Source organism: Dipteris shenzhenensis, chromosome 29 (assembly GCF_047967505.1).
Source record: "Dipteris shenzhenensis isolate YYH24624 ecotype China chromosome 29, Dip_SZ_1.0, whole genome shotgun sequence".
Classification (NCBI taxonomy): domain Eukaryota; kingdom Viridiplantae; phylum Streptophyta; class Polypodiopsida; order Gleicheniales; family Dipteridaceae; genus Dipteris; species Dipteris shenzhenensis.
Window position 1 is genome coordinate 15,932,356 of NC_141624.1, and position 15,115 is coordinate 15,947,470.

At 43.6% G+C, this 15,115-nt stretch overlaps 1 protein-coding gene across 1 annotated transcript in view; it reads right to left on the reverse strand.

The window, feature by feature from the left end:
* Nucleotides 1-314: 314 nt before the first annotated feature.
* The window catches only part of LOC147882494 (uncharacterized), a 33,276-nt gene continuing 18,475 nt past the window's right edge, over nt 315-15,115 (reverse strand). The window contains exon 2 of the mRNA XM_087400256.1: nt 315-454. Coding sequence (XP_087256382.1) covers nt 315-454 — 140 coding nt within the window. The remainder of the gene's footprint in view (nt 455-15,115) is intronic.

Here is a 15,115-nt window from a genome sequence, read left to right on the forward strand (position 1 = left end):
TGCTCTGGCAATACTCTGCTACGATTTGATTGTTGTAATCTTTGATCCGAAGATGTTGTGATTCTTTTTCTTTTTGCTAAGGGATTCTTTTTCTTTTTAATAAGGGGTCCATGAATATGCCTCCAATAGGCAAGCCCACTCTTGCTGAGTTTTGTATGTATGACTCATCATCTTTTAAGGAGGCTAGAAAACTAAAAATTTCAGAATGTGAGAGAATAAATTTCCCAAGATTTTGAGTTCAGGAGTAAAAAGATATGTATAATCTCCATCTAAAATGGGACATGCAAAGTCCGCTCTCCCCTTTAAGAGAAAGCTCATGAACAGCCTTGGCCCAAGCAGCAGCTCCCCTCTCCTGTGGCGACACCTGCAACAGCTACCAACAACAACTCAGCAGCCCGTTGGCTGCCCCTACCTCCTCCACAGCACCGAAAGAGTAGCCCCTTAGCTTCGACACCTGTAGGAAATCAAGAACATCAAGAAACCCCTAGGAAATCAACCTTGAAACAAAGAAAGGACAGAAAAAGGTACAAGGCACTACAATGAGGTACTAAGTCAGGTAAGGCAAGTAGGGGGGAGAGGAAACACTGCACCAACATGCCTAACATTCACCTCGAGACATGTAAAAATGTGATTTCAGTAGGATACCCCCTTTTCTCTGCATTATCTCTGTAAAAAACAGAAAAACAAGCAGTAAACATTTGCAACATGCCTACACGTGGATGTGTGGATGATATTTGGGGAAAACAAGCCTTGGAATCTGCTTTAACGGCCCTCTTAAATGGGACAGCTTGCAAGGTACCACTGAAGTGTTCACATGCCTCAACAAAATATGCCTTGTGTTGATTGAAAAAATAGACAACTTGGGGCCACAAATGTGGCCTTACTGCCAAAAAAGTTCATGTTTACAAAACCCTTGCTGAATTTAAAAAGCAAGGAGGGAAAATACAAGAAGAGTGGACGAAGGAAAAGGCCAAGAAAGAGGACTGGGAACAAGAAAAAATAGATATGATGCAAGGTATGGGCGTGAAAAATAGTCTTCTTACATCCAAAATAGAGAGCTGAAGTTCAGATGAAGGCAAATACACACGGAGATGAAGGGGAGCTTCAGCCATCCCTACACGAGGAGTTGAACACCATTAGGGAACAAATGAAGCATCTCAAGGGGGGAAAGGGAACTTCAAAAGAAGGATGCAAGATCATAGATGAACTGAAATCTGAGAATGAAAAACTTAGAAAAGACTTGGCATTCTTGCAAGATACTATGAAGGGTAAACATGCTGAATTTAGATGCTCTAGAGGAGGATAAAAGGAGAAATAGTAAAGCCCTAAATGTCTTAGTCCGAGGTCTCATAGTAGGAGATACTCCTATGGCAGATGCAAATGCTTTGTTCACCAAAATGGGTGTGAACCTGACCTGTGAGACAGCTTGGAGAGTTGGCAAGTCCGATGCACCCACAAGGCCACTTGTGATGAAGCTTCAAATAGCCATGGATAGGAAGACCTCATGAGCACAAGGGTGACCTTGAAAGGAACCCGGATCTACCTGGACGATGACCTCACCCTCCTACAGCACGAACACCAGAGGGAAGGTATGGTACACGTCATGGTAGCGAGAGAAGCAGGGAAATGGGCGGTGTACAGAGATGGTAGGGTGATCATCCGAGAGAGAGGAGATCAGTACCGGGGGAGAAGGAAGACAAGGAAGACAAAGAAGAGGGTGAATAATGACGATGTCAGGCCAAGGGGAGACAAAGTGGACTGAGAATTGCAATGTGGAATTGCAATGGCACACTTTGTTTGATCCAGGTGGTTTTTGAGAGACATGCACTAACAGAGACATGGTCTTCTATACTGAGACACATGAGAGCCCTAAGAGAGGACTGCCCACTGTGACACGATATACATGGGAGTCATCTCATAGGAAGGAGACGAGGAGAGACACTGATGTGCGGGGTTTGAGGGGAGTGGCTATCCTTTTTAGATCACACATGAGACCTCTCATATCAGTGGCACAGAGAGAGGAGCATCTATGACACATGTGGAATGAGTCCAGCTACCGGACACACAACCGATTCTCATAGCAGTGTGTTATTTCCCCCCAGATACTTCATCCTATGCAGGTGAGGTCACCACAAAAGGGCACAGACTGTATGAGTCGATTCAAGATGACATCACTGAATTCTCTGGTGATTTCAATGCACGCATAGGGAACGGGCAGGTGGGCCTATTGGACTTTGCATCGGATTCCCTCATAGTACCAAAACTAGATGCAGCTGAGCTCGGGATAGTGAGACACTCTGCAGATGCACCACAGGTGAAAGAGTATGGATGACATCTACTTGAGCTAGGGGTGTTCATGATTTGATCATTTACAATGGTCTACAAAGATGGCCATCATCTGATGGTCTCACTTGTTTCCCACATGGCGGAGGGACAAGAACAGTGGACTATCTATTGGGTCCCTTAGCCTTTACCTCATGGGCATATGACTTTATTGTGCCTCCTCCCCCACTCGGTGTTGATCACTCATACTCAGCCTTTTGTATCTCTACCACTATGCCAGTCACAGGGAGGGTCCCCCCCACGCCCACTCGTGTACAGGTTCACTTTGATCGTTCCCTGGACCCCATCTATGTGATGAGAAACTTGGCAAAGGGACTTCCAGCCCTACTACTTGGAGATGTTGTAGACCTCACCCACGCCTCAGACACCCTTTCCACAGTAGTCATGGACACAGCCATCATGTCTTTCCCCACAACTCGATCTGCACGTGCCTTACTAGGGAAGATGCCACAAAATCCTTGGTATGATGATAAGTGCAAAGAGATGAGAGCTCACCTCACACGCGAGTGAGCCCTTGGCCACTTGACATCATCCAAGGCACAGTGGATTTCACGATGATTGACACATCGTAAGCGGCACACTTATGCATGCTCTCTTTATGATGTCCAGATGCAGGCACCACCTGATATGTCCACTATGCCCCGGCCCACAACTTGCCACTTGTTCACTACACGGAGCTGCACTCAGCCGACTTCATAACTAGAGAGCACAAGACCATGAGGGGCTACGGACTGAGCATTTTGATCAAGGACATGAGGTTTTGGCTTCGGTACTAGCACAGATGTTCAACCACACCATATGTCACGGCTTCCCACCCTCATGGAGTACCACCACCATAGTACCGATACACAAGGCAGGCAACCCCATGGATACTGGGAATTATCACACTCTCATGATTGGCCACACGCTAGCCAAGATCTATGGATTGATACTAGAGAGAAAGATCAGTAGCCATATAGAGGCACATGGGCAGCGTGCTCTAGGGCAGGCAGGTTTCCAGAGACGGTACTTCACTCTAGACCACATCTTCACCTTGAGGGTTATCATTGAGGAGGCGAGGTCAAGACGCCAAAAAGTCTACACTTGTTTTGTAGACTTTCGGAAGGCCTTCAACACTGTCCCACGATCCCGCATGATCAGGAGACTACAGGATATGCAGATTCAAGAGATTCTAATCTCGGGAGTGGTGAGCCTATATGAGTCCGTTAGAGGGAGAGTTCGTGTCCCATGAGGCCTATCAGACTGGGTTGAGAGCACGATCGGAGTAAAGTAGGGATGCCCTCTCTCACCGACTCTCTTCGGGCTCAACATTGATGAGATTACATCTTTCATAGACCGCCTAGGAGGCGAGGGAGCACCTCTAGTAGACTTGATGATACAGATTCTACTATACATGGATGACATAGTCATCCTGTCATCTTCGGCAAAGGGACTATAGAGACATCTAGATGCCCTAGAGGTGTTCTGCAGAGAGAGACCTGATAGTTAACCTTGGGAATACCAAGGTCATGATCTTCAACACCTCTTATGCAGTGCTTCACCGACATAGCTTTACATACCAGAGTCAGCCAGTGGAGATTATGCAATCCTACACATACTTGGGTGCAGTTTTCACAGGGCCAATTTTCATGATGACCCATGCAGGCAGAGCACAACTCACATGAGGGCATGGTCCCTTGGCCCGACTAGAGCGACAGTGCTTCCAGGCGCATTTCCAAGATCCATTGATGAAGTGTTGGCTTTTCGACACTCTAGTGAGGCCAACCGCCATGTATGCGGCACCTTTTTGGGGGTGTGATATTTCAGCAGCAGCATGGAAGAGATTCAAGTGGCTACAGGTGATTATGGGCTCAAGGATGATTCGGAGTAAGCCCTCGGTCCCCCATTAGATAGTACAAGAAAAGTTTGCCATGTCCCCTCTTCAGGTTGATGCCATTTTTCAGACAATGACTTTCCTCCACAAAGTTTGGGACATACCTCGCGAGAGACTTTCGAGGCTGGCACTAGAGTCCATACAACTATCTAAGAGTGGGGCAGGTACAGCATGGTTTGCATGCATCACCGCATGGTTTGCCAGTCACAGCATTCAGAAGGATTGGCTTCCCCCATTTCAGTATAGCATGGATGCACGATGCACCGCCCGAGTGCGATCCCACAAGATGAGATTAACCACATCATATGGTTAGATCTCCTCCATCTCCACACATCTCGCACTTGCAGAGGGGACTAGGAGTTCCCCACCAGACCCAGCTCTACTATGACCACTTTCTGAGAGTATCGGAAGATGGGCTCATCATCGGGCCTTAGTACCTCGAGGACAAAGGAGTCTCACATGCACTAAGGATTGCCATCACACAGATGCAGGTCTCTAGCTGAGGATCGAAATAGGGAGAGCTGCATGCATAATCAGAGAGTAGCATACTTGCAGGTTGTGCACGATGGGGGCAGTCAAGATAGAGGAGCACTTTCTATGTGTCTGCCAGCCTACTATGAGATCCGAGAGTGCTACCACTGCCTTTTTCAGGAGGGGTATGCCTTTGGTAACTCTCACAAGACTGATCCACTTCCAAGACCATATATGTATTGGGCTCTACTTGATGGAGATGCGACGACACAGGGAGATACTACTATGACATATCAGAGCACAGGAGGATTGGACCATCGCACCACAGGGTACCAAAGTAGACCGAGCGCAGAGACAGGTAACAGATTTCTATGCATTTGACTCATCCCCAGGGCACTCTAGGATAGAGGAGGAGCTAGCCGATATGAGAGGTATATGGATCAGTGGAGGGAGCCAACACAGCACTGCCAGACAAGGGACACAGAGACTGTACATGGTGCGACAGGCGATCGGAGCACACACAATCGATGTTCAACCTAAGGGAGATCGACCGAGGCGAGGCATCACCCTTGATATAGCCCATCAGATCTAGAGATCGAGGAGACCATGCCCTCCACCACCATGGGAGACATCTTGATAGATGCAAATATGTGAGCTCTTTGCATCTCATTAGAGAGCCATCATGGAGCCTGCATATGTGGAGCTGGTTCATGCACTTGGGACTCTAGCTCTGAGCACTTGATATCTTCATGACACTCTCATGCTTTTTTACTACTTTTTTGCTATTTTGTACTAGTATAGCATTTTAGCACTCACCAAGGGCCTTAGTGAGCCCTTTGCCCCAGCCCACAGTGGTCTGTATGAGTTACTTGATTATGTACTTTGTCCCATATGCTCGCAAGGCCTCATGCGGACGTTAATCTCTCTCTCTCTCTCTCCTGCTTCTTCTTCTTCTACTGCTTCTTCTTCTTCTACTTCTTCTTCTTCTTCTCCTACTGCTTCTTCTTCTCGTACTTCTTCTCCTGCTTCTTCTTCTTCTCATCTCTTGCTTCTTCTTCTTCTCATCTCTTTCTTCTTCTTCTTCTTCTTCTTCTCCTACTTCTTCTCATTCTCCTCCTTCCCATTCTCCTGCTTCTTCTCCTTCCTCTTCTCATCTCCTACTCCTTCTTCTCGTGCTCTATGAATAGGGTAAAATATCCACATGTCGCGCTGCGGGTTGCCAGAATCTTCTGAGGATATGCCAAAATATTCTGAAGATTCTGTCTCCTTCTACGTGGAGTTTGTCTTCTTCATCTGCTCTTCTGTTGTCTTGCTGATGATGAGGGCTGCTTGCTTGCTCTTCTACTTCTTCTTCTTCTTCTTCTTCCTCTCTCTCTCTCTCTCTCTCTCTCTCTCTCTCTCTCTCTCTCTCTCTCCCTCCCTCCCTTCCACCCTCCCTCCTGTTGCTGTTTCTTCCTCTTCTCCTTCTTCTTCTTCTCCCCCCTCTCTCTCTCTCGCCCCCCCCCCCCCCTCTCTCTCTCTCTCTCTCTCTCTCTGTGTGTGTGTTAGACATATAGTAGGATAAATTTTTCCATCTTATCCTTGGTGGGATCTCATCCATAACACTTTGTCTATAATTAATCTTTGAATACATTAGTTTTAAGTAAATATAAATGGTTGAATTAAACAAGAAACATGAAACAATACTTACAGTTACAAATTGAGCAATGAAGGTGCGCCTTCCTCCTTAGCCCAAGTGAATCACTACTCCCTTCTACATTCTTTTTCTTGATTCTTTTGGCATGCTAATATTTGTATTTTTTAATGTGGATCCCTTCAAGCCTGTCCCTCAGCTCTCTTGACCCTACTCCTTGCATCTTTTGTTCCCTCTACATACTAGATCCCCCTGCATACTTCAAGTTCCAAGGCTTGCCATTAGGTAGTGAGCAATCACGCAAAGCAAAGAACACAAAATACGGGAAAAAAGGTATCTCCCTTGTGAAGGGAAGAAGCCCATTGATGAAGGCATATCCTGCAAAGCATAGTGAGCAAGTAGAAGACATGATAAACCATTGAAAAGAACTAGGGTGATTTCCACACTAATAACTTCTTGGATGTTTCATCCGAAAAGAATGGATCTTAAAAAGTCAATTTGTTTATTATATTTTGCTACTATAATCTCTCTCTCTTAATGTAACAGTACTTAATGAGACTTCATATTGGATCAATTCACATATGTTTTGCGATGAGAATATGCTTAATTAGTACCTTCCTTGGTGTAAAGTCTATATGCGTACATGGAGCTGTCTAAGTCCTAAACTCGAAGACACTGACATGATATGCTCATGAGTCTCTCTATTCATTTTGAGACCCTTTTGCTGTTATTTAGTCCATTGTGGGCTAGACTTGGAAAGCAAGAAATCATCCAAATGAAATAGAGAGCATCAAGATTCCTTTTCAAGAACTAGCAAGTGCTCACATATAGCTTGAATAGTCATGTCTATGGTCACTGAAATAAAGATAATTAGTGAATATATTGAAACTTAATTATATGGACATAGGAGGTGGAGGAAGAGGGATACACCTAGGATATGGACATAGCAGGTGGAGGAAGAGGGATATGATATGGACATAGGAGATGGAGGAAGAGGGATACACCCAGATAGACAAACAACTAGTGAATATATTGAAACTTAATGTCTATGATATGGACATAGGAGGTGGAGGAAGAGGGATACACCTAGATGCAGAGGCTATGATAGCTAAGTGGAGAGACCCAGATGATGACTCCAAGGACTCCAATAGCAGTAGTGATGAGTGGATTGAATGGCGATCATAGTTCATTATGGGAGGATTGGCCATAAATATAAGACAAGAGTATTTATTTTGAGCTATGAGTATAATGTAAGCATAGCCTTGTATATATAAAAAATTTGAAAGCATAACCTTGTTTATTGTAAGCATAGCCTTGCATTAACACAAATTTGTAAGCATAACCTTGTCTACAAAACAAATAGTTTTAAATTTCAAAATGTCTTTCATTTTTTTATGCAGACATGTGCAAGTGCACGTCGATAGAGAGAGGAGTGCAAGTTTGGATGGGAGGTGGAGCCGGGGAGGTAGGGTTCACTGGCCAGGTAGAGAGTAATGCCTAAGGCAAGGGAGGTGGCTGTGTAGAAGGAAGAAGGAGATGTGTTGGTAGGGTGGGGAGGGGGGAGGTGGTTGGGTAGGAGGAAGAAGAAGATGTGTCGGTCAGGTAGGGAGAGGGGAGGTAGACTGGGGAGTAGTGAGGGCCGAGAGCCAAGAGCTAAGATGAGGGAGAATGGGGTGAAGTAGCAGGAGTGAGGTGGGCTTCCAAGGAGGGGTGAGCAAGAGTGTAGGCTAGACCAAAGGGGTGGCAGGCTAGCAAGGGGTTGGCGAGGAAGGAGATGGTGAGAATGGTGTTGAGAGAAGTGATGCAAGGGGGGTCAATAGGAGGGAGATGGTAGCATTAGCATGGATGGCCAGTCGGGGGGGGGGGGGGGGGGGGAGAGAGAGAGAGAGAGAGAGAGAGAGAGAGAGAAAATGATGGAGAGAGAAAAGAAAGGGGGTATATTTTTTAAAAATAAAAATACATTATTGGAAAAAAAGGAAAGTGGGGAGGGAAAGGGGTTTTCTTTTTGTACTAGGAAAAAAAAATAGGGGAGTGGTCTTTGCAATAGAAAATCAAAGCAGGGGGGGTGGAATTTTTGTTTGCTTCAAGGAAGATAGGAGAGTAGGGAGGCATGTTTTTCTTTTTGCAAACTGACAATAGAGAAGAGTTCAAAGGAGAATCGGGGTTTTTTTAGTGAGCATGAAAGATTCAAAAGAAACATCGATGAGAGAGAAAAGAAAAAAACACTAAATGGTCAAGCATTATTGGCATCCATGGAGACTCGAATCCCAACAACCGCACTAGAATTGTAAGGGATTTCTCGGATCTCCATGGTAGCATAGCATAATCACTCTCGTAGATGTAGTAGCCATTGCAAGGGTCAAGTGGGAGGGATATTGCACTAAAGGATGGGGAGAGATTATTATAAAATCGGCAAGGCATAGGGAGAAGGGGATAGAGTACATGCCAAAATGGAAGAAGGTGATAAACATTGAAGACATCAAAGGAAAAGAAGCATAGCTTTATTGCAAATGGGATGGATATAATATAGAAGGGTGGCTATCATGGAGAGAGTGTATGAATTAGTGTGTGCAACATATCAAGAAATTTTCCTCTCTTTTAACGCCAAACACTTCACACATGTATAGTGTGAAAATGTCCAACATTTGTTGGGGCAAATATACCATGCACCCTTAATTGTGTGTGACAATAGCTTGCCTGATTTGTTCACATAAATCAAACCTCCTATCCCTAGGCTAAGATGCCCTTTGATTTCTTCCTATTTTAATATTATTTGGCTGGGTTGGCACAAAAGATGCTTTGCCACCTCAACCCTAAAGCACAAGATTCCTTTCCACCTCAACCTTTTATATTGCAACACTCTTGACTTTGCACCATATCTCACTTGGTAATGCTTCATTGTGGGTTTGATTTTACTATTTCATTTTGAAAATATGCGGTTTTGTTTTTGCTATTTGCTTCCTGATTATGAGGACTATTGCAATGCAAGGGAAGATAAGAGCACGGAACAAGATAGGATCCTTGGAAGGAGCCAAGGGAGAAGGAATCTATCACCATCATTATCGTGCCTCCTCCCTTGAAGCTCCTCCTTGGGCCGCTAATTTTGCTCGATGGTGTGAAATGGTGTCAATCGTACACCTATTTTTAGTAGTAAATTTGAAGTACTCATTGAGAGGTTTTAGACTTCACATGTGTCTAGGGGTTGATAATGTCCTAAGGGTTTATAGAGTTTACAAATTCTTGAATGGCATTGTGCAATTAAATTACCTTTGAGGAGGTGGGTTGTTGTCTTTGTAAAAATTGGTAAAAACTTATGTTGTAGTATTAAGGCTAAGCTCCTTTATCGTTAGCTATAGTTTATCAATTGTTGAACTAGAGAAAACCAATCCAATCCACCTACCCCACAAGATGTATTTTAGCAATAATGATACCTCTAGGTTTGTACATGCCAAAAGAAGGTAGCACAACCACCACCTTGTGCAACCTTTTCTGGCATGTACACATCATGTACACATGGCAGTTGTTGTGCTACCATCTTTTGGTATGTACAGATATAGAGGTTTGGCTATTGCAATGCATCTTGCAAGGTAGGTGAAATGGGTGGGTTTTTTGTAGTCCAACAATTGCATGTGTGGCACCACTATGATTAGAACCCTTCCAATGTAAGCTTTTCATAACAATCATTATCGAAAGGAGCCTAGCCTGACACTTAGGACATTATCAATCCCAGCATACATGTGAATCTACAAAGAAGACAAACAAAAGAATGAATGCAACCCAAAAGTAAGTATAAGTTGGCGCTTGGCATCTAGGGATGTCATTGTTATATTCAATTCAAAATACAAAGTTTACAACACAAATCTTATTGCCCTCAAGGACGATGTAGTGATGATGGTTGCGGGTTGCGACGACAACAACAATGGCAAGGACAACAAAAAGAGAGGGGAGTGACTAGAGTACTCGTAAATATGCTTTCAATACTTGTAAAGATATACTTATAAAATGACACATTGGCCACATCACACTTGTAATTCCATGTTTACATAAAAATGGGTAGATTAGGGAAGGAGATGCCCTAATGTGCCCAAAAACAATTTGCCCCAAAACAAAAGAGTTGATATCTTCATTAGATAGCCATCAATAACATTTGTTCCAATACACAATGTCAATATTTATGTCCATATTGATATCAATATTTGTATCCATACCATTCTAGGAATTTTCTCAATGATAATAATAGCGTCATTATTGTGACCATATTGATGGTGATATTAGCTGTTTTTTCTTTGACACTTTTAGCATCGCTAATTCAATGCTTCTTGATTTTAAAATTCCTGATTTTAATGTAATTTTTGGTGATAAAACCATCAAAAAAGGGTCAAAATATTGTAGTGTCCATCCTTCACAATGTGTTTGCATGTGCATAGCATTAATGCATATATGAAACAAGGACATATGCATGTGCCACACCACAAAGTCATTTCATCACTAAGCTTTTCAAATCATCTCTCGTCGAACACTAACTCCCGCAACATTCAACATGCTCGCAGCAGCTCCATCATAAATTGATGTTGATGTACAATCTGGAGCTTATATTGCATGCATGAACACAAGACTCTTTGCTTAAGCCGTTGTGATCTTCCACATGTTGAACTACCATTAGATCAAGAACTCTGTCTAGTCATCTATCAAGCATGAAAGATCCATAAATCATCAAAACAATTCTAATGAAGATGCAACCAAGGTAGTTGAGTGGTTGGATGTAGAGTATTTACGGTATAGTTGTCGGTGTTTTTTATGGAAAAACACAAGGGTGATTGACAAATAGACCGATGTATTGTTTGTGTGCTTTTTATGAAAATACTTACACAACTATGCCATCGGTTGGCTATTTAAAATCTGATCCAAAGGTATTGTGCGACTATATTTTTGCATTTCCCTGGCAATCATATATCCTTCCTCCCCAACCATAGCCCTCAACGCCACCTACCAACACCTCCATTGTTCATGCCCCAACCCATTTCACAACACCATCCTCTCCATTTTCAAGTATAACGCCCCACATTTGAAATTTGATGTTTTCCAAGATTGCAAGCATCTATCCTCATTTTTTCACAAACAAGGAGAGCTTCCAAAATTGTTTGATGAAATGTCTAACGAATCCGTTTTGCACCAAGTCATACCACTAACATACATACTAATCCACAATCAAAGGGGAAACAAATGTAGCAACCATTTCATGTTTAAAGTCTTCCATGTAGCCATAGTTGGTCTAAAGCCCACTGTTCACTTCCTGAAGGTAATGCCTACACCATGTGTGGGCATAATCCTCCAAATGAAGGACTACAAACTGAATCTTGACAACATCATCCCTAGGACTTCATTTGAAGTAGTCGTCCAACTTACTTAACCACTCTTGTAGATCATTAGGTGAAGTTGACTCTCCTTTGAACTTGCATATCAATCTTGTCCTTGTATTCCTTGGCCATACTAGATCCTTGACCCAATTCTTTCTAGGGACATAACTTCCCTCACTTCAAGGTCTAATTGGTTATAAGCCGGCCATCAGCTATTGTGACACAAATTCACCTTTCTTGAGAGATGCTTGGTATATCTTAGAGGAACTAGGCACACCATCAAGGGTTGCACCCTAAACTAGGTAGTTGTAGGCTTAGGAGGTTGTTAAAAACTTGAACTGCTTCCTTCTACATGGTTGTTAAGACACTCGTGTCTTATGATAAGACACTTAAGACACATGTTTTACCTTAAGACACCTTTAGACACTCTTGTTTTTTTTTTTGAGTGGATTGGGTATAACAACAAACATCGAGTTTGACTTAACCATGCTATCATTGATGGTGACTTCGAATCCAACAGTGGAACTGACCTCGCAGATTCAAATTAGGATGAACCTTGAGAGATTTGACTCTTGAGAGTCAAAAGTTTCCTTTCAATTATATGTATCAAAATGCATATTTCATTCATGTCCCGTGATTGACAGACTGTTGCCATGATATTTATGTGTATTGATTAATGATGTTGGTATATAATCTATGTAGCCCTCTAGCCTCTTGTTAAGTTGTTTATCTAGATTTTTGAATATCAAGATTCTATTGTCAATTTAAATCTTTAAAGTTGTGAGTCGTGACTTGCAAGCTCTTGAGTCGTGACTCTTTAACTTGCAAGATCTTGAGTAGTGAGTCTTTAACTTTAACTTTTAAGTCTTGAGTACATTGTACAAGTGCATTGTTACTTCTTGAATTGTTTGAGTGTAGCTTATTGTACTTCTAGAATCAAGCAGCCAGTTATGCTAGCAAGTTGTACACTTGTATAATTATACATATATTAATTAAATATTTATTATTACAATGACGAGTCTTACGTGTCTTATCTTTAAGACACTTTAGACACTCGTGTCTGAAGCATGTCTAACATGTCGTGTCTTAACGTGTCTTACAACCATGCTTCTGCCATAAATCCCCTTTGTCCTGAGATCACTCCAATCTGTTCTGGATCCATAGATCTCAATCTGTTCTGGATCCATAGGTCTCATATTATGGTCATCTCTAACAATCCCCTTTCCTTTTGGCTCAACTCACTGAATTCACATCAATTCCAATATTCCTCAACTGGAAAAAAGCATTATCAAACTTAACCCTGGAATCCTTTTCCACATCTTCAATCCTCTGCTCCACGGTTGACTCAAGCTGTCCACATTGTCTAAGCAGCTGTTGTTGCTGGTCTATAAATTGCTGTAACAGCTTACATTGTTTTTCCATCATTAGTTTCTGATGTTCCACCATTTCCGCCATAAAGCTCTCGAGATTAGACTTGTCCCTACAGTGGGGTGACTTGGAAGGAGACTGGCTGTGTAACTGTGGAGAGGGACTCCTAAACTTCTCTGAAGGAGCTTGCTCTATTGGTTCACGATCATTCTCCTCAATGTCTTCATTATGTATTACAGCCTCATTGGCAATTCCATCTGTTAGGCCCAAATCTTGAGCCTCTATCATAGTCCAATTCTGACCACAAATTAACAGCCATCTTGCCTTTCCTAGAGCTAGAAGCAAACCTTTTCTGAGCCATTAGAATTTAGAAACAGATTACCTCAATTTCCAAGCCTCAAATGAACTAGGAATGAGAACTGTATGTAGCTGTTTAGAGCACTGTTTAGATGCTTGTTTAGTTCACTGTTTTGAACAGAAACTCACTGTTTCAAACACTGTTTGGCCCCTCTTTTTGAATATTGTGCAGAGAGACTGTTTGGCAGCACTGTTTAGACTCAGATGCTCTGTATGAACAGGGAATACTCTGCCATGGCAATGTATAGGAAATGATCAGTAATTATCACTGGCCAAGGCAGAAGAAATGACTGCCACATGGCAGATGCATAGCAATTTGCCCTAATTCTGGAGGGCTCAATTACCATTGATTGCTACAACTTAGGCATAAGCAGGGTAGAATAGAGAAAATATAGCACATAGCTCTTTAAAAAACCCAATTTCTAGGGTCTTTTGGTAGAGAAAAACCCTAAATTTTACCTGCTGGAGTAGATTCCAAGGTAAATGAGAGGGAAAAAGGGTACAGATGCTCCCCAAGCTGAGGCGACTCAGTGAATGCCATCAGAACGGAAATTGCAACAGTATTGTCCAGATCACAAGTTACAACAGATAAAGGGAGCTGGTGGTGCACTGACAGCAATTTCTGGCCCAAAAGTGGAAATTTCTCTGGGATTCTGCTCCAAACTGCTGGAGACGTGCTGCTGCAAGTGATGTTTATGAGGGCACAAGGCCCTGCCTTTTACAGGCCCCAGGCCTGCCCAAAATAACCGACCAGGAGCTTGGATGTGGCCGACGCAAACAGGCCGACCAGTCTGCCAAAACCGCCCCCCTTTCATTGATTTCAGGGCCCTCAGGACCGACCCAGGTCTGCCATTTCGCGCTGCTGTTGAGCCCCAAGGGAGGTCTATATGAGGCCCCTCCCTTGGGCTCCTGCCATGCCTCCCTCTTCCGCCACTTTGGCATCTGTTGCAGTCGTATCTGCTCGCCTCTGTCCACCTCTGTCTGGAGCTCCAAACAGCCCCAAACTAGCACCTAGTGCTTCTCTAACCAGGCGCCTCTGATCTCGCCCTTTGCTGCACCCGTTCCTGTCTCTCCAAGGCCCTACAGACCTTCCAAAAGAGCCATACAGGCTGCTGCTCATGGCAGATCTGTTCCGTACTGTTCCAGGTTCCCAGAAGGCTCTTTCTTTCTCTGATCCTTGCCCACATGACAGCCATGCTGCTGCTCATGTGGCATTCTCTCAGTTCCCAGGTTCACCCCCCCTTCCAAAAGAGCCGTACAGGCTGCTGCTCATGGTAGATCTGTTCCGTACTGTTCCAGGTTCCCAGAAGGCTCTTTCTTTCTCTGATCCTTGCCCACATGGCAGCCATGCTGCTGCTCATGTGGCATTCTCTCAGTTCCCAGGTGTCATGTGCATGGTGTACCTAGGGTTGGATAGCACGTTAACGTGGGTTACGGGATAGCTTAGGGCTGGATGGCTATTTTTAGCCGAGATTGCTATATAAAGAGATTGATTCATATACAGTGCTCGCTTTATATGGAGGGAGCTATTCATAGCATTGTGCTATCTATAGGTTTCCTTCTATATAGAGGGAGGGCCAGTGCTATTGTGTAGATCAGTTGAGCGCTCCTCAACTGATGGATGGGGCTTGGACCCAGGCCGGGACTCTGGCCATCTACATGGTGGTGAAGGCTCGCTTTATATGGAGGGAGCTATTCATAGCATTGTGCTAT